Here is a 22,217-nt window from a genome sequence, read left to right on the forward strand (position 1 = left end):
AAGATGTTGAGTAACTCAAATAAGCCTCTCTTCCAACTGTGTTTGTTACCCTTCCCCACAAGTTAATCAGTGGTAGTGTTTATAATTCGACTTGCAGGTGGCGGGACACTTTGCATGCCCCGGAGGACAGTTGTGAAATGAGAGAATACGAGTAAAGAATAGCGAAGGCCAGAGGATAAGATAAAGTCAGGAAAGAATGGTGCGAACCAACAGATAGTCGAGACAGGGATCAGTCAAACCAGACGAGGATTAGTGGAGTCGGCCAGACCCTGACACCGGCTTTACACAGAGGCAGGAGGTTATTTGACACTTTGCAGTATAAAGAGGAAAACAACACCTCGTTCACCGTGTTGCCTGAGTGAGGGCAACTCAAAATGGCGGTGGGACACAAAATGGTGGTTAAATGCCAACGGGATCGGAAAACTGAATTACCTCAACGGTCAACACTACCAATTCAAAGTCCTCCCATTCGGGGTGACTACAGCACCCAGAGTCTTCACTAAGTGCCTCGCAGTAGCTGCGACCTACTTACGAAGACAGCACATTCATGTCTTCCCTTATCTGGACGACTGGCTCATAAAACTCAACTCACACAGCAGCTATGTGCAACACACACACAAAACAATCACCGCTTCACGACTTCGGATTCACAGTAAACCTCACCACATCGCACCTCCAACTGTCCAGCATACAACAATATCTAGGGGTTACGATAGACACTTCAAAAGCTCTACCGTACCCCAACCTAGTCAGGATAAACACCATACAAGCTCTGATAATGTAATTTCAGCCTCAACACTCACTCCCAGCTCGAGTGTTCATGCAGCTAATCGGGATGTTAGCCTCCTGCATTCTCATCGTCCCTTATGTACGACTTCAAATGCGTCCCTGACAGGAGTGTTTGGCACGTTAGTGGAACCAAGCTCAAGGTCAGCTAACAGATCTGGTGTTGGTAGACGACCACACCCATCGCTCTCTGCGGTGGTGGAACACACAAAACCTTTCCAAAGGGCCGCCGTTTCTCGACCAGGTTCCACAGATGGTGCTAATAGCAGACGCATCGCTGACCTGCTGGCAGCTCATCTCAAACCCATACCATTCAGGGCATGTGGACCCCTCAACAAAAACAATTCCACATAAATTACCTGGAATTGTTGGCGATCTTCCTAGCGTTAAAATCTTTTCAACTCCACCTGGTAGGCAAAACTGTCCTGGTCCATACAGACAACATGACAGCAGTGTATTAGATACAAAAATGGGGGGGGGGGGGGCACACTCTCTGCAGCTTTCACACCTAGCTCAAAGCATATGGAGATGGGCCATTCCTCATCCACGAATGGGAACTTCATCCTCAAGTTCTGCTTCCATTCTTTCCGATGTGGGGCCACCCAGAAATAGACGTGTTCGCCTCACACCTAAACGCAAAATGCCCAAGCTTCGCATCCAGGTATGCACACCCATTGTCCAAAGACAATGCGCTATGGGTGAACTGGTCAGGCAAATTTGCTTACAATTTTCCGCCTCTCCCGCTCATTCCTCAACTGGTTCGGCAGCTCAAACAGCATTCCCTCACAATGATCCTGATTGCTTCAACATGGGCCCGACAGCCATGGTTCACAACCCTCTTGGAACTATCCGTAGTTCCTCATCAAAAGCTACGCCTCTCACCCAAGTTTCTCACTCGGAACCATGGAGAGATAAGACGTCCAGATCCCAGTCAACTCAACCTTGCGATCTGGCACCTGAAATCTTAGAGTTTGGCTACTTCAATCTCCTGCCAGGCTGCATGAACATCATTAAAGAGGCTAGACGTCCTACCACTAGAGCTTGCTATGCCACAAAGTGGAAAAGATTAGTAATTGACTGTACAAATAACAGCATCAACCCACTAGATGCTTCTATTCAAAACATCATCTGCTACCTTTTGCATCTACAACAATGTAACCTACCATATATATCCATTAGACTACACCTCGCAGCAATAGCAGCTTATCTCCAAAACAGACAACACCTGTCTTTGTTTAGGGTACCAGCTGTCATAGCATTTATGGAAGGTCTTAAAAGTATAATTCCTCCTAGAGTTCCACCCTTTCCAGTATGGAACTTAAATGTGGTCCTTACCAGACTCATGGGTCCCCCATTTGCACCTCTGCATAAATGCGAATTACAATTTCTAACCTGGAAAGTAGCTTTCCTGGTTGCGATCACCTCTCAGAAGAGTCAGTGAACTTCAGGCATTAACCATACAAGAACCATTGCTACAAATTAATCATAACAAAGTGGTTCTAAGGACTAACCTAAACTTTCTACCTAAAGTCGTGTCTGTTTTCCACCTTAACCAGTCTGTAGAACTCCCAGTATTTTTCCCTCTACCAGACTCAGTAGCAGAACGAGCTCTTCACACGCTAGATGTGAAAAAAGCGTTACTTTACTACATTGAAAGAACAAAATCCTTTAGAAAGACTAAACCACTTTTTGTGGCTTTCTCCCCACCTCATAAGGGCAATCCTATCTTAAAAACAGGGATTGCAAGGTGGATTGTTAAATGCATCCAAATATGCTACTCTAAAGCCAAACGCACATTAACCGTTCCCCTTAGAGCTCACTCCACACGTAAACTAGGTGCATCTATGGCATTCTTAGGGAACATTCCCCTATATGACATCTGCAAAGCAGCAACTTGGTCTATACCACACACCTTCACAAAACACTATTGTGTAGACGTGCAGGCAAAACAACACCCTAGTGTGGGCCAGGCTGTTTTAAGAACACTTTTTTAAACCACTGCAGCAGATACAGGTAGCCACCGCTAAAGAGGTAACTGCTGTATAGTCCATGCATAAGTATACGATCTACAGCTTGTATGCCTCGAACGGAAAATGCTACTTACCAGTATGCATCTGTTCTTGGCATGTAGAGCTGTAGATCCATATACCCCCACCCGCCTCCCCATATACCTCTATCTGTTCCAGTATTATCTTACTTGGTTACATTACACATGGAACATGAACATACTTTTCTATTTCTTACTAACTCCATCATAACCCTCCATGGCAAAACAATCTAGAGATGGAGTCGATGCCCATGCGCTCTATCGTCCTAAGGAGGAGTCACCTACCTCATGACTACAAAGACTTCTTCCAAGACAAAAACAACGTGCAAACATCCAAGCCCAACATCAGATGGTGATCTATGCATAAGTATACGTATCTACAGCTCTACATGCCAAGAACAGATGCATACTGGTAAGTAGCATTTTCCATTTAGAGGGCTCCCCCAAACCTAGAAAGTAGATCTGCAATAGCCTAAGAAGAAAGAAAACATCCCTGCAGAGAAGACTGAAGACAAAGACTGCCTTGGTCTCAGCCCTACCGGCCTGTCTCCAGCTTCTGTTAACCAGCGACCTGTCTTGCAGCCAGTGATCTCTGAAGGACTGCGGCCTTCGAAATAAGACTCCAATCTCCCGTGGTCAGTGGCCCTGTCCAGAAGAAACTAACTTCAAGGGCCCCGGATCCAGGCGGAGTCCTGTCTCCTGCCGGTGCCTGCAGTTTGAATACAGAGGCTCCCCCTGACGAGACAGGCTCCGGCAAAAAGACTCCAGCATCAAAAGGCACCCCGCACCCAAAGCCCCCTGGCTTGGAGAGCTGAACCGATGGTGCTCCTACGACCCCCTACATCTCTACATACCTCTGCTGTCTTTAGTTTTCTTCCTGCAATCTCCGGTGCAACGCTTGCAGTCTGTTTGTCAAAAGTAGGATCACCATTGAAAAGCATGGGACGCCCGATGCTGAAATTGCACCCTGCACCCGTCCGCCCCTATTCCACTGATGGTGTAGGTTTGGTGCTGATTTGTCGCCCCGTCCCCCGTGCTGGTCCTAACCCCCTAAGCTTGGCCCCTGTAACCGAGCTACTTAACTGCAAGCAGTGTGGCTCCAAGCATCCCCAGTCCTCATTGAAACGCATTGGGCAGAACTGTGAGTGTATTACTTACCTGTTAAACCACATTGTTTTCCCCATAGGATAACATAGAACTACTTTAACCCCTTCGACGCCCATGACGGAACGGTTCCCTCATGCACGTCGGTTGGGCTGTGCTTATGACGGAACCGTTCCGTCATGGCCCCGCCCGCGCTCAGAACCTTCAGCGTGGCGCGGAAATCCGCGCCGCGCTGAAGGGGTTAAGAATAAAAAAGTCTCAACTTTTGAAAGAGAAAAGTACTTTTAGTAAAAAACATACATACCTTTTTGCAAAGATTCTGGTCTTAAAATAAAATACAAATAAAGTACACTTTTCTAAAATTGGTGTGGATCTCATTTTTGAGTTGTGTGCCCATTATTGGTCAGTGTTGTGCGATAAATATCTTACACTCCTCTGTGTTAGGCCTAAGGGTGCTCGCCCCCACTACCAGTAATAGAGCCTTTTGGGTTTTACATTGAGCTCTGTGCACATTTGGGGAACCCATTAACACTGTGCACGGTATAACCACCTAGTGGTGATACCATATACAGAGCCAGCTTCCTACAGGTGAATAACCCAGTGAACTGCTGAAGTTGTATGTGTGAATTATGAAGTGGATAACTATTGTGACCATTCATATTGCAGTACCATCGAAAATAGTGGGCCTAGTCGACTAAAGCCTGATCACCTGCCGCGTCTGTGGATGACAACTGGTATAGCTGTACCAATAGGTCCTTCCAAGCTTTGACCCACGTTGAGATTCTGTCTAAAATTCTGGTATCTGGCAGTACATGCATTCTTTCTTTCAAAAAGATCTAGGCCACTTCTGGAGAATTTGGTAACTTCACCAGAGGAATAAAATGGCCCAATTTAGGGAAATAGTGACTACAAGGATGGTCTTATGCTGCTCTTATGATCTACAATAAAATGGCTAGATATTATTGACCATGGCGGTTTCTGCCTTTTCGGTCTTTGAATGACCACACACGATAATGCTTCAGATACTCTTGATATCGCATTAAGCACCCCAGTCCACCGAAATATTTCCTTTACTAAATCTTGTGTCTTTCAGGGTGACCTGCCAAGTCAAGGTGGGTCATGGCATCTGATCAAAACTTGTTTTTGTTAAGTTCTTCTAGGGACAGTTTTCCCTTGTGACATAGATACCCTGGTTCACCATCATAATTGGAGATTATTTTTGTATCCAGTTTTGTTTGTCTGCTTGATCTTGCTACGGTCATAGAGTCTTTAAAAAACTTTTAAAGTCTGTGGTAAGACTAATAAATCTAAGGCATAGTCCCTAATAGTCACCACAACCCCAAGATTCTGCCAATAAATTTAAGGGAAAATTACTATAAAAATACTTAGGAGTATTCTTTTCGGAAAAACAAGAGGATATGTTTACCAGCAGTCATGTTCCATTAATGAGGGTAATGCATACACTATTACTAATATGGACACCCCTTCCACTGTCAATAGTTGGGGATGGAGCTTTAATTAAAATGTCTATTCTTTCCTTTATTTTTGTTTTATTTTTTTGACCATTGCCTGTAACTTTGATATTTGCTTTAAAAAAAAAAAATAAATTGGAGAGGGCCATTGTCCTGTTTATACGGAATCACCAGCGCCTGCAGCGAATACAGTTGACCCAAAAAGAAGGGTGGACTTGGACTTCCGGATTTTTATTTGTACATTGCAGCATCTTTCGCACTGCAAATCCACCTCTTTTCCATGAATTCCTCCCACTGTGATAACTCTTTAGTATTATCAAGTTGAGAAGTTTAAATATAGGCAATTCACCCTGTAGCATTAAAAATACAAAGGTGTCAAATGTGAGATATAAAACCTTCCATAATATTTGGACAACAAGGCGAAAGGTTTTTATTCAATATAAATTCCGTTTTGCATGTCAAAACCCCTCTCCAATGCTGTAAGTATTCATCTTCGAGTCCCACAGAAGGGATGGTTTATAGATGGTAACCCTTAGGAATAATGAAAGTGGGGGATTCAGGGGTGTGGAATTTTCCAAATAATCTAGTTGTCCAAGGGACAAAATGCCACTGAGATCTAAATGTCCTGTAAAATCCACTTGTCCCACCTACCCCCGTTCCACATCAAACCTAAGGGCTCCGGCTGACAGAGAAACATTAATATATTTTTGCTTATTAAAATCAGTAAACCATTGAATGCTGTGCAATAATAATGCTAAAGGAAAACTTGTCAAGCGATATTATCGCCCCCCTGCGCCCCCTCCCCTTAACCCTGACGGCAATTCTTTTATTTCTATTCCCCTTTTTTTCCATTTTTTTTGGCTGTGTATTTATTCCCACAAAATACGTACATTTCAAACCCTACGTAATGTACTAATTTACCGTCACCCTTGGCTGTGTATTTATTCCCACAAAATACGTACATTTCAAACCATACGTAATGTACTAATTTACCGTCACCCTTGTAAAAACGTATGGGTGGGATATAAAAGGTGTCAGCCAGCGTGCCTCCTGCCATTTCCCCCTCACTTTTGAAGCTGGCCAGACGTGAGCCCTACGTTCCTTGCGAATCGGTAAGTTGTATCGAAAAAGAAACAGCAAAGTTGGGAGCTTCCTTTAATAATAAGAATCGTTTTTTCGCCAAATGTACCCTCTTTGCAACATTAATCAATTGTGTAATGTATATTTGTCGGTGTGTTTACGCAGTTATGGGCTGAAAGTTAATAGCTCACTATTCTATATTAGGACTTTAAGTTATAAATTGCAAGTCACCAACGGATGTCTCTTTTGAAAGCATTAATCTGCAGATCTGTTCCCATCCTATGCACTCTGTAATCGACTTCGTACATGTTCTTTGCAGCAGGCATATTAACCCTCTGCACTAACTTCACCGAGGTCACAACCTCAACTATACAAAACACGGATCTCTTTCCAGGATGGCAATTCATCACACAAGTTTCCTACACATTTCTGTGAGGCCTGGTAATTGCCAGCGGAAAGAAACGCTGCAGCAGGTGCTTCGAAAGCTTTTAGTGCTGGCTGCGCCGTGTGCGACAATGTTTTTTTGCCCATAAGCCAAAGGAGTGAAAGTGTAGGAGTCACATGTCACCCATACTGGTAGGCAGTAGTTTAAGAGTGCTTGGTGTGGAGAAGCACAAACGCAGAGTCGAAAAAGAAACAGCAAAGTTGGGAGCTTCCTTTAATAATAGGAATCGTTTTTTCGCCAAATGTACCCTCTTTGCAACATTAATCAATTTTGTAATGTATATTTGTCGGTGTGTTTATGTAGTTCACTATTCTATATTAGGACTTTAAGTTATAAATTGCAAGTCACCAACGGATGTCTCTTTTGGAAGCATTAATCTGCAGATCTGTTTCCATCTGCGGTATGAAGGCTCCGGACCCGCGATGTTAAACCCGCGTTGTGATGGCAGCGTGTGAATCTGAATTCGTTGTAATGGGTGTTTCCCCCATGAAGCGGTGGTAGCGCAGCGCGCCTGCTTGCGATATGCTTTTTTGACGTCCTCATCTGAGGCGCCGAGGCGGGCCAGGCCTAGGCTTTTGTACTAATTAATCTACCCACGCACGGTTGCTAAAAATATAAATGAAAGAAAATCGCAGCACCTCCGTCACAAAATCACACAATTCAAGCGGGCAAAACTGCTTATTTTACCTGAATGCTTATTGCAAGCCTCGTAGCGGCCACTGACTACTGCTTGCAGAGGCTGAGTGACGTTTCACTCCCCCAGCCAATCACTGGCTAGAGCCCAGTCATGGGCTGCTAGCCAATCAGATGCCGCCAAAGGCTCTCTGCAAGCTTCGGATTGGCTGTGAGCCTCAGAGTGCCCACAGCCTGTTGTTTTAACGTGATTAAAACGGGATTAATGTCTACATGTCCGTCGGACATAAATAGACAATAAATCTTCTTGCCCGTCAATATAAACAACATGGTTCGGGCGTCGGGCGATATGATTCCCCCACCCCTGGGGATTTCTTTTTTTTTTTTTTGAGGGTGCAACACTTAAAAAAATTTATAGGCATTGACCTCTGAATACATCTATTAGACAATGCTACTAATTCCATTTTTTACCAATAAACTCAGTGCTAAGTAGTTTTTTAAATGAGGGAGTAAAGGAATCAGCCAACCAAGTTAGAAAAATGCTGTCTGAGGAATGACAGAATTGCGTCTTGAGGTATTGGCATAAACAGTTGCATATTGAACAAACTTCCTGTGTTAAGGAGATGAGGGACAAAGGGGAAAAGTGCAGTGAAATCTATCTATACTAGAATACTTGCTGGGAAAAATCTAAGTTTAATTAAATTATCCTTTTCAATGGTTTGATGCTATATTACACAGCGTACATTATTAATAAATGTCTTACTTCCAGTAATAAATGCACAAGATGTAATAAAAAAGGTGATTGGATGCCTAGGTTTTAGTCATGTGGGCATTAACAGAAATTTGGCATCTAAACTTTTGTGAGATCATTTCGTGTAGTCTTCGACTCTGGCACTGCTCCCGTGGGAGAGCTTTAAAGGGCTAGTTGGAGGGGTTAATTTTATTTGTTTTTTGGACCCCTGGGCCATGACTGGACCAAGCCATCCTTCCTATACACTGGCCCATTCAGTCTGGAAAGGTCAGTCCAACACTGATTCAGGATGACGTTCTGACAGAGTAAGTCCTGATGGCGAATGCAGATGCATCTGTCTCAACAATACAAGACTTATTGAGATCAGAATGACGACGGGAGAGGATGATTGTAAATGCATCTTTGAACATTATAAAGGCGGTTTCTTGTTCAGGATCCCATTTGAAGAATTAGGAGCAGATTATGATATTGGTGGGTCCGACACCGATAGCATGTTGGTGTCGGGCCCATCGACATCTGATATTGCAGTGGCATCGGGTGGAGGGACCGTCTGCAGCGCTTGCGACGGGCTCATGGAGCCCGCCGGTGCGTCAGAAAGACAACATATACCCTTAATGACGGTGGCTTGGCCTTTCCGACATGAAAAGGCTGTCGGAAAGCGACATTGGGGGCCCCTAGCAGTCCCCTCATCCCTCCTTCCCTCTCCTATTCCTTAAGGTACCTGCCACACGGTGCAAAGATGTTTACAAACATCCATTTTGCTATGGCCGCTTGTGCTGCATGCTTTTTCTACCAGCCGCACAAGCTGCCGTAGCAAAATGGATGTTTCTGGCTGCCGTATGAGCGGTCACATCCTAATTGTAAGGTCAGAACTGCTGGGGCAGAGTCAAGTACACCCGACATCGTGATCAGGGCCTTAGTCTTTTCTTGTTAATTTTTTGATGAGAGCAACTATGGATGTAAAGTCTCTAATGAAGTGTTGATAAAATTTGCCGAACCGTAAACGTCATTGACTGTAGAAGGAGCTGGGCAATCTCTGCTGTCCCATAAACTGAGAGCGCACTGGAAGTCGCAGCATTAGCCTGAACCAAGGGTAAGGGAGTAGGGAAGAAGGAGAGCAAGCAAAATTAGTCCTATGTTGGAGGATGGTAGTGGCTTAGAAACCCATGAATCTCAAGGTAGCATCGATCAAGGATGCAGACGGCACCTCTATGGGAAGGGAAGAACACACATTGTGAGACAATGAAATCTTAAGAGTTTAAAGTATATGGATCTCATACCTTCACAAATTGATTAACTAACGCACCTTATCTGAGCCAGTGGCCTGATGGCCCAAGGAAGACTAGGAGCCAACCTTGATCCCGGTGGAATGTCTGCAACAAAGCACAGTGTGAGTGGACAGTGAAACAAGTATCTATTGACCAATGATGGAGCCTAAGGGGAAGCCGAATGGTTAAAAAAAAGCACACACAAAGTAGGAGGGAGTGCACAGTCCAGGTACAAACTACTAGCTAGACCACAAGTAAAAAGGAAATGAAAATATCGAAAGTGTCCAGACAACGCTCATAGAGCATTACTGTACTTTGCACAGCCACCGCCTTTGAAAACTCATAAGCGACCTATCAAAGTGAAAGTATAAATCTGTTTGTTGGTCCATGCACCCTCAGAATATGTCCTCCTAAACGCTAAGCCACAGTACGCCACCTTCAACATGAATATTTCTTCCTAGCAGTTTTCATTCTCTTTTTTACCCGATGTTATTATGAGGTAAATCTGCGTAATACTTTTACTGAGTTCTGTATTGCAGTGGAAATTGTTTATGGTTTGTATGGGGAGGCACACTTCTGCGGGTATCTTTCCAGGGCACCTCTCACACTATGTACCCACTACTTCCTTCAGTGCCATCTTTTCTGCTCTTCTCCTCTGCTGCTATCTCACTTACTAGATTTCCTCTCTGTCACGTTTTTCTAAGTCTTTTCCTTCTGTTCGTAATATTGCTATTATGTGCACTTAGTGTCTCTTTGTCTCCCTCTTTGTCTTTTGCTTGATATCACTTTTTATGACTGTCTCGTTTTAAGTCTGTTGCACACTCTCTATGAACTCTGCCTCTGCTTTCTTTCACTTATTGTTGCTTCTGCAGCGCATCTTTGCTAGCTCTTGTACTTTCATCCCTAACTCCTATTTTTTCCTAACCATTTCCTTTCTTTAGATTTATCAAGCGGAAAAAGTTTGATGACGAACTCGTTGAGAGCAGCCTGGCAAAATCCACAAGCCGCGCCAAGGTTCCCAACGTGGGCAGTGGCATAGAGCCAGGACGCTGCTCCGGCAGCGAGCCCTCATCTAGCGAGAAGAAAAAGGTGAGGAGGACAGCCATGGGGTGTTCATGATTGGGGTGGTAGCAGATGTAGGGTAATGTGAACAGGGCCGGACTGGACGTAGAAGGCTCCGGAAGTTTCCACGGATGGCCGCCAGAATGGGTGCTGGTTTTGGACCCCTGGGGGCCTGTTTTGCAGCATAGTTGCAATATCGTCCCCCTGTAACAAAAGCGTCCGAAACCAGCCCTGGCAAACAGCTCTGCCACCCCTGCAGGCATATTGGTGCTTCAGCTTGCCTTCGAGTTTTGCTTTTCTCAAGGTGTCTAAGTTGCGAGCTTCATCCTTAATTCTAGGACATAGAACTCTGTGTATACTCCTTGAACATCCACTTGCTCTTCCCAAAATGAAGCATGCCATTTTTTGAGAGCCTGAAAAGAGGAAAATTATCATCCTTTGCTCACTATGCCACCCCAGTTTGGATCCAGCCATATGCCAGGCCAGGTCCTCTCTGGCCCGTAAACAAGCATCCTAGGTCTGGTTTCGGGTTATCACCCCTCATCAACCAGCCTAGCTTGAATCCAGAAGCACAGCGAGCAAGGGACCCAGGTCTGGGTATACCCTTTGCCACTTAGGGCGAACATAGCAAACACAACAAGATGATGGACGGAGTGATGAAACTTTTCAACCACTCTCCCCCAGTCAAGAGATCTGGGTTTTAATCCATTGTTCTTTTACTCATTATCCCACCCTAGTTTAGATCCAGCCATATGCAAATCAGTCTTGACCCTACTCCTCATGGGAACAACCCAGCCCAAACTGCCTGTGATGGCGTCAGTGATGTCATTTGAGATGTCATCAGCGATGTCACTGACCATGTCATGAGAAGATGTACTATGTGAGGTCATAAGCAGTGCATTGTGGGGGCGTATGTTGTAGTTAACTCAGGTAACTATAACTGCTGAATTGCACTGTTTTTTTGGAGTGACATCTGAGCCTAACTGTAACCTTTGGCTTTTTCAGTGATTTTAAATATAGGTAGGGTGGATTCACCATATCTTCAAAGTTTATGATACTCACTAAGCACATCTAGATGCAGCTTGCGGTACTGCACCTACACATCTCACATTTATATTAGACCTTCTATAAATTTCCCTTCATCAGCTCCACATAGAGAACAACCTAACCCGGAATTAATATAATAATTCTTTTGTCGCATTTCAAAACTATTAATTGTATATATGGACATAGCTATTTGAATGTACATGTGGTACTGTCTTGCATGCAATGCATTAGGGGAGTACCATATGTGACCAAAGGGTTGATGCTCACTAGGGACATCTAGGTGCAGTACTGCACCTGCACATCTATGTTAGACTGTCTATACATTTCCCTTCATCGGCTCCACATATCTAGGCGCAGCTTGCGGTACTGTCTTCCATGCAATGCATTTTGGGTAGGGTGGATTTACCATATCTTCAAAGTTTATGATGCTCACTAGGGACATTTAGGCGCAGCTTGCGTTACTGCACCTACACATCTCACATTTATATTAGACCTTTTATAAATTTCCCTTCATCAGCTCCACATAGAGTACAACTTAATCAGGATTAATATAATAATTGCTTTGTCACGTTTCATAGTTATTAATTGTGTATATGGACATAGCTATTTGAATGTACTTGTGGTACTGTCTTGCATGAAATGCTTTAGGGGAGTACCATATGTGACCAAAGGGTTGATGCTCACTAGGGACATCTAGGTGCAGTACTGCACCTGCACATCTATGTTAGACTGTCTATACATTTCCCTTCATCATCTCCACATAGAGTTCAACCTAATCCAGAATTAATATAATAATTCTTTTGTCGCATTTCAAAGCTACTAATTTTATATATTGAATGGACTGTGGTACTGTCTTCCATGCAATGCATTTTGGGTAGGGTGGATTTACCATATCTTCAAATTTTATGATGCTCACTAGGGGCATCTAGGCGCACTTTGCGGTACTGCTACTACACATCTCGCATTTATATTAGACCTTTTATAAATTTCCCTTCATCAGCTCCACATAGATTACAACTTAATCAGAATTAATATAATAATTGCTTTGTCACGTTTCATAGCTATTAATTGTGTATATGGACATAGCTATTTGAATGTACTTGTGGTACTGTCTTGCATGTAATGCCTTAGGGGAGTACCATATGTGACCAAAGGGTTGATGCTCACTAGGGAAATCTAGGCGCAGCTTGCGGTACTGCACCTACACATCTATGTTAGACCTTCTATGAATTTCCCTTCATCAGCTCCACATAGAGTACAACCTAATCCGTAATTAATATAATAATTGTTTTGTCACATTTCAAAGCTATTGTATATATGGACATAGCTATTTGAATGTACTTGTGGTAATGTCTTTCCTGCAATGCATTATGGGAGTGCCATATGAGACCAAAGGTTTGTGATGCTCACTAGGAAACTCTAGGAGCAGCTTGCGGTACTGGCAGTGCTGGTGCCTTGCTTACTAGGGGCCTCTAGGAGCAGCTTGCGGTACTGGCAGTGCTGGTGCCTTGCTCACTAGGGGCCTCTAGGAACAGCTTGCGGTACTGCACCTACCACATCTCACATTCATATTCGACCTTCTATAATCAGCTCCCCATAGAGTTCAACCTAACGTAATCAGGAATTAATATAATTCTTTTGTCCCATTTCAAGGCTACTAATTGTATATATGGACATAGCTATTTGGATGTACTTGTGGTACTGTCTTGCATGCAATGCATTATGGATAGGGTGGATGCACCTAGACAAGCCGTGCTGGTGCCCTGCTCATTGGGGACATCTAGTAACAGCTTGCTGTACTGCACCTAGACATGCAGTGCTGGTGCCTTGCTCACTAGGGAGCTCTAGGAGCAGCTTGCGGCACTGCACTGAAACATACAGTGCTGGTTCCTGGCTCACTATGCAATCATTTGCAATGCAATAGGTCTCGCATTACTGAAAGTATGAGCTATTGGCGTTGCATTATTATTTGCAATACCAATACCTCAAGCTATCAGTAATGGGAGACCTATTGCATTGCAAGTGCTTGTTTTTCTTTGCCCCCATGGTATCTCCAGGAGATTGTTATACAGGCTGGGCAGGGTTGAGGGTTGTCTTGAAGGTGATATATGGGTAGTGTGTGCATACAACCCATAGCTAGGTGACTGTTGCCTTAACAGCTGTTTTACTCACAAAAAAGGTCTTGAAGTCTGTGACGACACCTGTGACCCCTTCTCCTGCTCCCAGCCCCAGCCTCACCAAACGTATCAAGAAGAGTAAACAGCCTCTGCAGGTGACCAAGGACCTAGGCAGATGGAAGCCCGCTGATGACTTGTTGCTGATCAACGCCGTGCTGCAGGTAACTGGGCCGCTAGTCTGAAAAGATGTCTGAAAAAATTGAGGAGCACAGAGCTCCAGCATGCCAGGCTGCATAGGTTCAGTGGGGGACACTGCACTCCAGTATGTACTAGATCTCTGACAACACTGTGGACTACTATCCTACAGTGTGCAGGGCTTTGTAGGGTCACCATGTTGTACTGCATAAGGAATCTCGGTGGTTCCGTGGAGTTGTGATGCTAATCAACATGAACCAGTGTACATGGGTCTGTGGTGTTATTGTGCTGTATTGTTGCTTACAAATATGGTGTACCAGATTTTAGGAGTCACTAGAGAGCACTGCACTGTAACATACAGGGGTCAATGGGGTTATGTTTGAACACTGTTATGACACCCAGAAATCTTTGAATTTACTATTCATCGTAAACCAGCACCCATGATCTCTAGGGCAGCTTCAGGTATTGTTCCTGTGAATATAGGAACATTTGCGCTACTGCTAAGCACGGTGCTCCAGACCAAAGGATTCTGGTCACTCACAGTACTTGTCTTCATTGTAGTTTGACAGGATTTCCACTGTTGGGGAAGGAATATGTGCTGTAGCCTACAGCAGGGATCTGAGATTTCTGAAGAGCATTGTACTCCTGTGTGATGAAAGCATTGGTCACTGTATTAATGTAGTCAGCGTTGACTTGTACTGTGACTGAACCTGACTCTGGTCCATGTATTCACCACATATACAGTTATGTGTTCTTTTCCCACAGCCATGTACCATGAGTTCTACTGCCATGGCATGAATGTTGTTCCACCTTGGGAGCATCCAAAGATTCATATGCTTGCATGTTCTGCCACCAAGTGGCCAGAAACTGAATTGTCACTATAAAGACAATTGATAGTATCCTGTAGTGTAGATCTTATGCTGTGTGCCATTAGCCCCTGATTGACAGACACAAATCCCCCAAAAAACCTTTAGCTGTCGCCGTTTAGTTACTATGATTCAGGAAATATTGTGGTACTTGTGTATAAAAGAAGACGACCAGCTACACTGAAAACGTGACATTTTCTATGAAACAAATAGAGATCAAATGATACAGTAACATTGTTTTTCTTGGTTTCAACTACCGTTTCTGTCAGACATCCTAAGATATCGTCATGTTTCCATGCACTGTTTTTGCTATTTCCGATTCTTATTTTTCTTACGGTTTGTATGGCTGTAAATTAACCTTCATAATATCGACCTGTTTATATGGATTACCACTATATTGTTCAGGTAAGTTATTCTACTATTTATAATATTGTCCTTGATATCACCCCTTTCTCTTAAATTAAGGTAGCTTCTATAACAATTTTTCATCTTATTTATTATATTTTCAATATTGCGCCCTTAGCCTTATTTTTGTTAGGTAACCTATTCTTATATATTTATAAAATGTATCCGTATAAGTATATATGCCCTCTACTTTAAATTATAGGACATTTTTTAATATATATTTTACTTCACAATTTGTTAAATACCTTTACTCTCCTATTTCTGTATGAATATATTTATTGGCCCAGTTCTACTACCGTAACTCCATATTAACTTACATTTAGCTGACCCTCTTGTGCAATGAAGATGTTTGATATAGTGTGAGCAATATTACTGCATATTTAGTATTTAGTTATGTGATATAAGTTGGAAATACCCCTTTGACTTGCAACGTCTGTTATGGGCAGGGCGAGTGAGCAGCAAGTAGCATGTGGACATTGGTGTGGGGGCTTCCCTGCTGCCCCGCTCGATCACAACCATTAGAATCAGCCACCGCCTTTACAGATTGCCTTATAGAGACTATAGGTGATTTTCTAAAGGCCTCTAGAAGATTAATATGGCTTGCGTTTTGAATAACTTCTCGTCTGTCTTAATTTCATAAAATGTTAAGACAGGTTGGCGCGGTTAATTTTTAGTCCTCATCCCTTCAAAATGTCCTACGTGAGTTTTCCCAATAAGAGCAGGAATGTAGTCTCAGCTGTACAAAATTAGTTCTTTTTAAAAAAACAAAACGCAAAAACAGCAATTTTCAAGAGAGATGGTGCCTTTGTAAAAAAAAACATATTTCAGGATTCTGGCACTCAAAGCTGCAAACGCCCCATTCTCTGGGAACCTTCAAGGGGAGGGAGTAAACGTTGTTAAGTTTACGATAAACAAGCTCCCGCCAAATCACACTTGAAAGTCTTGGTAAAATAGGCTGCTTTAAGTCCACTGTGCGCACTTCTCGGCTGCAAGCAAAGCACACTGTCACTCGCATGAAGTAGAGGAGGGCTGACACACTTCAAAAACTCCGGCAACAAACCATCAACTGTGATAAACATAGCTCAAAATTGATGGGAGGAAAGAAGTATTTAATCCACGGGAAGGCAAGAACACAGAGCTATGGACTGCATGACGAGTGTCGTGGATTGCCTTGTGTTGTATATTTTATTGTAGCATTTACATACTTCCTCATTTCATGCTTATTTCCTTGAGCTATGTATGCTACGAAAGCCTCTCCTGTCAATAAAGCATGCACCTCTCTTCTGTGTCCCAAAAATATAACAAGATATGCATGCTTTAGGCTAAAAACAAAGTGAAACACCAATAGGAAACGGCTGCTAGACAAAGCAACAGTGTATTAACGCCCATGGCATTTAATGAAGATGTGCTGGCTAGGTTTACATACAAAGAATGGACTCTGCTTACTTCCCCACTGAGAAGGGAGCTGTCAGATCACCTAACAACCACATATTTATCAACTACATATGATGGGAAACCCCACATTAAAGACACTAAGAACCATATTTATCATTATTTCACGCAACTCAGTGCAGCAAGACACCTTGCTGTGCTGCATGAGAGGGAGAGGGCAGGAATACGCCATATTAATCAAGACATGGCACTTTCCCGCTCTTTGCCTGCGCTGAAGCACACACCTCTGCCTAAGCGCCAAACAGGCACCCTTGAACCATGGTGCAAGAGTGCCTGCGTTGCAGACAGGATTGTTTTCGTGCAGGAAGGGACACCTACCTTCACAAAAACAGTTCTCCGAGGCTTTTTGCTTTTTTTATACTTGCAGAAAGCGCACATACAAAGAAAAACAAGCATTGGCATAGCCAATAGGTCTCGCCTTTGGCACCTTGTAAGGGTTTAGCCATGCAACAGTTGCTGTTGTTTCAACAAGGATATTTTGCTGCATAACTAAATACTTATAAGGTCCCAAAAGTGAGACCTATTGGCTATGCCATTGCTTGTTATTAAACAGCAGCCATTTAAACAACTTCACAGGAACTACAATTCCCATGAATCAGCGGTAATTTAGTTAACAAAAAAAACAGGCAAGTCCAGGGAGACAGTTGAGCCTTATCCAATCATAAGAACGCTCTTTTTATGTAACTCCTTGTCTGCGAGTCTTCAGCTTTTATTATTCGCTGCTCGCAGCCAAATCCAAGTTCCTTTTTAGGTCTCGCCTACGTAGCAAGCATGCGCTGCGTAGGAGACCTTTAGCCGTCGTGCAGCTCTTTTTCAAAGCACATATTCGTGCTTGTGGTGGCATACAGCTTGCAGGAGTGCGCAGCGGCGCGCCACAAGCACGAGTATGTGCTTTGATAAAGAGCTCTCCCCAGCGCGCGCGCAACACTCGCGAGTGCACCCCTCCGCCTCTCTCTCCCGCTGCAACCTGCATGCCTTTATTTATTTATTTTTTTGTTAACTTTCAGCTTGAGGCGCGTGCGCTTGTTTTTGGAGCTAATTGAGAATTTATATTGAACTGCTTAGGCATTACTCCTTAAACGCATAAATCTGGCCTTATTTATGCATACTTTGCAGCGCACGACTGGCTCTCTGTGTGATCTGAAGGAAACCTGACTATGTATTTAATATTTATTTTTACAGGGATAAGTCGTGCACCGATCTGTACGCCTTGGCGTAGACTTCAGATATAAAGAGAGCTGGAAGCATTTGGTAGCTCCACAGGGAATACTTTGTATGTAGATAAAGTCCGTAGCAGCCGTAGCCAGGTCGACCGGCATTGCAAGGGGAGCGGGATGTGCCTCTCATTGTACCCGAGTTAGAACCCTGGCCGTTGGAATTATGCAATTCTGCTGCCAATGCCTTTCCAACACAATTATGCATTTAATGCACTTGCCAACAAATTCACTACCTGCTTCATAATTGCAGATTTCAACTAAAAAAATGTTATTCAAACGGATTAAAAGTTACAAAAAAATACACATGTGGTTTTGCAGTGGCATTGCATTTCAAAGGTCAACTGGCCACCTTTCGGTTGATGATTACTGTATTAAAGAGTTAATTTGGTATTAGTTAGATGAAATGCGCTCAGACAGTAGTATGAATGTGTGTTAAAAAAATATATAGCCCAATTAGCGAGTGTGCATTATGCCGCCCAATTTGCTTTTCTTTGCCACATAATTTAATCAAGTCTGCCTACAGTGCTACACAATTGAAAACATAGCCGAATACTGCTGCAGCAGAATGTTCATTATGCCGCCTAGTTTGCCTTTTCTTGTTGCATAATTTGGTACAGTCTGCTTCCATTGCCGCAAAATTACAATAGACTACAACTACTGGTGTTATGTGATTAGTATTAAATAGATCAGTTGTGCCTTTGTCCGTGGAGTATAGTGTATGGCGACAGAGCTCAGGGGGGTCCCGCGTCAGCTATGGCCTAGTGCTCCAGTGTTCTTGAACTAAAATTGTTGTCTTCGTTAGGTGAATATGTGAACTTTTCCTACCCACATGAAGGCGGAGTATGGCCATCGCTACCATGGGTGGCACTTCAGCCAGCCGTGGCCCCTTCAACAGCAGCCCATTGTGCACTCATCAATTTATTGCTGAATGCGAGAGGCTCAAGTCAGAGTTATCGTCGCTTGGAGGGTCTGGAGGTACCACATCAGTCTTTGGCACACGTGACACCTATCCATGCCAGATGTGGGCATCTCACCCAGTCCCGCCATTGTTTCTGTATTCTGCTACATGTACTTCTGCTTGTCCCATTATAAACCTAAGAAACATTTATCATCAGAGTGCAAAGAGAAATGCAAAACAGCACGAACTGCTCGTAAAAAATGCACAAAACGAGATCTGTGAGAACCTTCGATACTCACTGAGTGGATTAATGGATGAATGACGAAGATATATGGTAACCCTAGCCACTGCACCTTCTCCCACTGTCTCAAGACGTTTTGCCATGCACCCCAATACAGAAATAAACAAGCATTGAATATGCAATAGGTCGCGTTTTTTCTTCCAATTTACTGTGGACTTCAGAATGAGGCGGAAATGTAGAAACATCAGAAAGCTAGGAGCGTAGCAAGGATGCCATGAGCCCTGTAAACAAAACACATTGCTTATTTGACTACTGCTGGGGTAGGAATATACAGTAATTACAAGGGTTCAATGTGCCTCGGTGCTACTGCACCAATGGTATTTACTTGCAGAAAGGCAGGAGGAATGTTCAGGCAGGCCTGCGAGATGGTGTGTGACATCGCAGATCCAGGCATATAAAGGCTTCTGAGTTTTACCGAATGTGAGCCTTGACCTCAGGACTCGTGTGCGACGGGTCCAGAAATCCTATATATTCCAGTTAGCTTGCTTTGTAAATATTGTAGTATGTCGAAAATAAATACAGCGAGTGCATTTTTGTGTACCTTTTTCGTTTATTTTTCGGCATAGGTCCACGAAACATGAATATTATTTACCCATATAGTTAACTTCCTTTATATGGAGAAAGGTGAAAATATTTCCGCAAGCTCTCAGTATTTTTTCTGGTGTTTGTCTGCTGAGATCAGCTGTCTCTTAAGTCGGGCTGAATGTGTACTAACTGACCTGTGACAGCTGGAATGCACTGCGTATAAAAACGCTTACCCCTTACATTCATGTACACACACACACCTTTTATCACAGCAGCTTTATCAGTAGTAGTGTGTAAGCCTTTTACAATCAATTGTGTAATTGGTGATTTAAAAAAAAGTTTGTATATTGTAAAATTTTATGCCGGATCATGGCTTAGGCGCATGGCCATGTCTGAGTGAAATGCTGTCAGACAGGTGCAGAACTCCGAGCTCTGCGAAGCAGTGTAGCTATGCTCATTAATTGTATTTATTTGTTTATTCTTAGCATAGTTTCTTGCAGCTACAGCAGAGTTTGTATCATCATAAAACTCAAAATTGCATGTGAATGTTCCAGGTGACTAGTTAAACAAGCATTGGCATGGCCAATAGGTCTCGCCTTTGGGAGCTTATAAGTGCTTAGCCCTGCAACAGTTAATGTTGTTGCAGTAAGGATATTGTGCTGCATAACTAAATACTTATAAGGTTCCAAAGGCGAGACCTATTGCCTATGCCAATGCTGGGTTTTTTCGCTGTTCAGAATTGTCAGTGTGTGGCTTATGCTGTATGCGTACGCTGGAGTTAGTTTATTGTTGAGCATGTGTGCCGGCCGCGGGATGCTTTTGCGCTCCTTTCATGGTCGCGATTTATGCCTTTCTGGGTGCAGCCTACACTGTGGTGAGTTACGCGGGGCACGGCACAGGTCAGTGTTAGGCTCTATGGTTGTGGCGCGTGACTCGTTCCCTACGTTACTGGGACTTGAGTCACGCGCTGCATACCAGAGCTGATCCACAAGCCTGTCCCCCGCCTGGAGAGCTGACGTCCTATGACTCTGGGTCTGTACAGGTGGTAGCCTGCATTGAATCCTTTTATGCCAGCTCAGCGACTGGGTCTGTAGTGTGCCTGCATTGTGAATCGCCCTACAGGGTCCATACTTCTGTGTGGTCTCGGGTCTATGAGGAACACGCTCCCAGGCAGGCATTACCCCAGCTTATCTTCTTGGCACCGAGGGGATGAGAGTCCCTTCGCAGAGACCCAACCCGATTGTGAGGCTGTGCTCACTCAAATTGGTGGCTGACATCCAGCCCAATTCAGTAGTGCAGTACTCTCAAACTGCTGTACCCATTGTTTATTCCTAGCCAGTGCTCTTGCGGGTTAAGCGCAGGGGCTTCCTGTCTCTCGCTGTTCTCCAGTGGGTGCTGCCACGGAGACTCATGACGATATATTGGGGGAGGATGACCCACTGGTTTCCCTCCCATGTGATGACAAATTCTACCAGGTGGTTGATGCCTCCATATACAGGGCTGTGGCCCCTATGGAACAACGCCTGTCCCAGCAAACAGAGCGCACGTGCACCATGTTTGCGAATGCCCTCCCTCCTCCTCTTCCTGGGCCTGCCACCGCCCCTCAAGGCACAGACCCTGTTTCTAATAAGCGCCCTTGAGAGGCAGGGGTGGGCTGCAACGCTTTTGAGCACCTGGGAGAAGCTTTCTTGGCCCAGATCCAGCCCACCATTTCCTCCTGTGGTTCTACTGACCTGGATGCTGCCACTCCACCCTTCACCTCCCCTAACCCTAATGATGATGATGATGAAGACGACGAGGCTGCCCCTGCCTTCCAGGCCATGGTGCCCCGCTCCTCCTACCCCGTAGCAGAGGATGATAATTCAGATATGCTAGATCGAGAGGAAATTGTGCACCCTCGCTCTTCGAAGTGGGCCCCCTCTTCAAAGGTGCGAAATATGTGGGGGCCACGATCAGGGCCCCACTTTGAAAGGGAAAGTCTCTCTGACTCTGGAGTTGGAGTCTAGGACGGCCACTTTTTGGGCAAAGTTTATGAAAGATCCAAAAAAAGGGATCAATAGGTCTTGGCGCGCATATCAGAATAAACTCCTGGACGTTTTTGGCCCCCTCACCAAGATCTTCGATTTGGCCCAGGATGCCAAGGCCTCGGGAGCCCTGATTTCCGCAGAGGTCCTTTCTGGATGGGCGCAACGTGCCATTATATTTATTGGTAAGGCCAACTGTGCCCTATCCACGAGCGTTGCCGCTCCTTGCTCATAAAGGTGGATCCCAAGTTGGGGGATTTAGCGGATTCAGAGGCAGGAGCGGTGGCCCAGGGGGACTCTTTGAGGAGACCTTTATCAAGGAGTTGGGCAAATTTGTAAATACATTCACTTTGCTGGAAAAGGCCCAGTCCTCCATTAAAAAGGTGTTTCCAAATTGGGTTTTCAGGGGGGCCGTTTCAGGCAGGGGCCGATCCGCCGGCCAGGCCTCCTCACAATACACATCCAGTGGGCAAGGCTCCCGGAGAGGACTTTACCAGGACAGGCCCGGTTTCCTAATTTCTA

The 22,217-nt window shown here is 44.3% G+C and overlaps 1 protein-coding gene across 4 annotated transcripts in view; it reads left to right on the forward strand.

Moving 5' to 3' along the window:
* Positions 1-22,217, forward strand: part of LOC146833172 (microspherule protein 1) — a 329,726-nt gene that overhangs the window by 142,313 nt on the left and 165,196 nt on the right. For all 4 annotated transcript variants that reach the window (XM_085600822.1, XM_085600820.1, XM_085600821.1 and 1 more), the window contains exons 4-5: positions 10,528-10,675; positions 13,875-14,033. In XM_085600822.1, the coding sequence (XP_085456948.1) occupies positions 10,528-10,675; positions 13,875-14,033 (307 nt within the window). The remainder of the gene's footprint in view (positions 1-10,527; positions 10,676-13,874; positions 14,034-22,217) is intronic.

This window comes from Triturus cristatus, chromosome 4_2 (assembly GCF_964204655.1).
Source record: "Triturus cristatus chromosome 4_2, aTriCri1.1, whole genome shotgun sequence".
NCBI classification, from domain to species: Eukaryota; Metazoa; Chordata; class Amphibia; order Caudata; family Salamandridae; genus Triturus; species Triturus cristatus.